The sequence below is a fragment of the Penaeus chinensis genome, chromosome 11 (assembly GCF_019202785.1).
Source record: "Penaeus chinensis breed Huanghai No. 1 chromosome 11, ASM1920278v2, whole genome shotgun sequence".
NCBI lineage: Eukaryota > Metazoa > Arthropoda > Malacostraca > Decapoda > Penaeidae > Penaeus > Penaeus chinensis.
In genome coordinates this window covers 36,930,367-36,932,866 of record NC_061829.1, presented here as the reverse complement: position 1 = coordinate 36,932,866, position 2,500 = coordinate 36,930,367, and the positions used below count along the sequence as shown (strand labels likewise).

Here is a 2,500-nt window from a genome sequence, read left to right as displayed (position 1 = left end):
TTGTATGTATATATATGTATGGATATGTGTGTGTGTAGATAGATAGATATATAGAAAGATTATTATTATTTATATATATATATATATTGTATATACATATATATATTTATATACTATATATACATATATATATTTATATATACTGTATATACATTTATATATATATATATATTTATATATCATATATACATATACATATTTATATATTGTATATACATATATATATATGTATATATATATATTTATATATTGTATATACATGTATACATGTATATATTTATATATTATATATACATATATATTTATTTATTGTATATACACACACACAGACACACACACACACACACACACACACACACACACACACACACACACACACACATACACACACACACACACACACGCACATACACACACATACACACACATACACACACACCCACACACACCCACACACACACACACACACACACACACACACACACACACACACACACACACACACACACACACACACACACACACACACACATTTGTGTGTGTATGTATGTGTATATGTATATATATATATATATGTATACATAAATATGTTTACATGCATATATGTATGTGTATATATTTGTATATTGTATATACATACATATATATATAATATATATTCATATATTGTATATACATACATATATATATAAAATATATATTCATATATTGTATATACATACGTATATATTTATATATTGTATATATATATATATATATATATATATATTGTGTATATATATGCATGTATACATATTTATGTATATATGTATGTATACGTGTATGCGTGTATATGTATATATATTATATATATATATATATATATATATATATATAGTATATGTATGTATGTATGCATGTATATGTATATATTTATATGTGTGGATGTGTATATATACATATAAATGTATGTATACATTTATATGTATATATAAACCTATGCGTGTGTGTGTGTGTGTGTGTGTGTGTGTGTGTGTGTGTGTGTGTGTGTATGTATGAGTATGTATATATACGTATGTAATTTTATATGTGTGTATATGTGCATATGTACACTCTTGAGATTTTGGTGAATCTCGATGCTTAAATTATAGATGAGAGCCAAAACTAGCAGAACATTTAATAAACACATTTTCGATCAGTGGGTGTGAAGGCACCTTTGAACGCGTATCAGTGTGTGCCTTTTTGTGCGTAGGATTATTTTATACATATAGTAGTTCACATTTATAATATACATATCGGTCTGCCTACTTCCCTCAATTCATTTACGTCCGAGCACTTCTTTTCCCCTTTCATCCCACTTTTTCCTTCTGCCTTTCCTCGGAGTCGCGTATGGCGTCAGTGAAATAATGCGTCACCCTCAGAGTCACTGGTTGTTAGCATTTGTCTTGTGACTGCGATAGATAAATTTATTTATTATGACCGCCTTTTGTACAGATTGATTTTGTCCCTTTGGTATACTTGCGATCCATTTTTTTGTATTAGATAAGAAAAGTGGCTATCATAGCAAGGTTTCTTTAATTGTAATACTATCGACAATCTGCATTACTGATAATGTTATTGACAATCGTATTAATGACTAATAATACCTTAAAATATTAGTTGAGAGAGGCGCGAAATCGAATGCCCCAAAAATGGTCCAAAGATCACCCCGATATGTATATACGAAGGCGCGGACACTTCTTACTGTACTGAAACTGGGGTACGTTTAATGTGCCACTGCGTCCTACATGTTGTCAAATACGATATGTTTTATTTCCTTTGTGCCTTCGTACCATCCCTATTGTAAGGAGATCCCCCCTCCCCAGGCCATTGCAATTTTCCACATGCGTACTCATACCTAAATGGGGTATCGATTGCCGCAAGCCACCCACGCCGATATCTCCGAACCACAGGCCGCTCGCGTTCATTTTGTGGCCACATTTCGCCCACTTCTTGCGTTCTGACCACATCTCGCCCACACATCGTGTTATCAACCACATCCTGCCCACATATTGTTTCCTAGCCATGCCCGCACACATATTATGTTCACGTTTACACTCGCCATTTACACGATTTTCCTGGTCTAAGATAGCCTCTCGTATGAATTGTGTTTTAATTACTGTTTTTTATATAAGTGGCGTTAGCGGCAAAGCTTCTTTGCTTCTGCGCCGAGACTCAGGTGAAATTGAATATACATTTTCCCTAATTGCAGCTTCGTTCGCAGGTGTGATAGAGAACTCCCCGAGCTCCGGCGGCGACTACGAGGGCCTGGGCTCCCTGCAGGCCCCGCACTCGCCGCCGCGCCACGACTACATGCTGGCGCGCTACTCCTCGCCCGACCCCCGCCACCCCGCCACCGGCACCACCGACCCCCGCCAGGACCTGTCGTGCGCCCCCTACACGCCGCCCTCCACCTCCACCAACACGACAGCCACGCCCTCCATAGCAGGGGGCCTCCTCGCCGGCACCTCCTCGTCCACGG

General features: G+C 36.8%; 1 protein-coding gene across 1 annotated transcript in view; it reads left to right on the top strand.

The window, feature by feature from the left end:
* LOC125030658 (runt-related transcription factor 1-like) overlaps positions 1–2,500 on the top strand; it is a 173,865-nt gene that overhangs the window by 170,767 nt on the left and 598 nt on the right. The window contains 1 exon segment of the mRNA XM_047620842.1: positions 2,231–2,500. This exon segment is cut by the window's right edge and continues 161 nt beyond it. Coding sequence (XP_047476798.1) covers positions 2,231–2,500 — 270 coding nt within the window.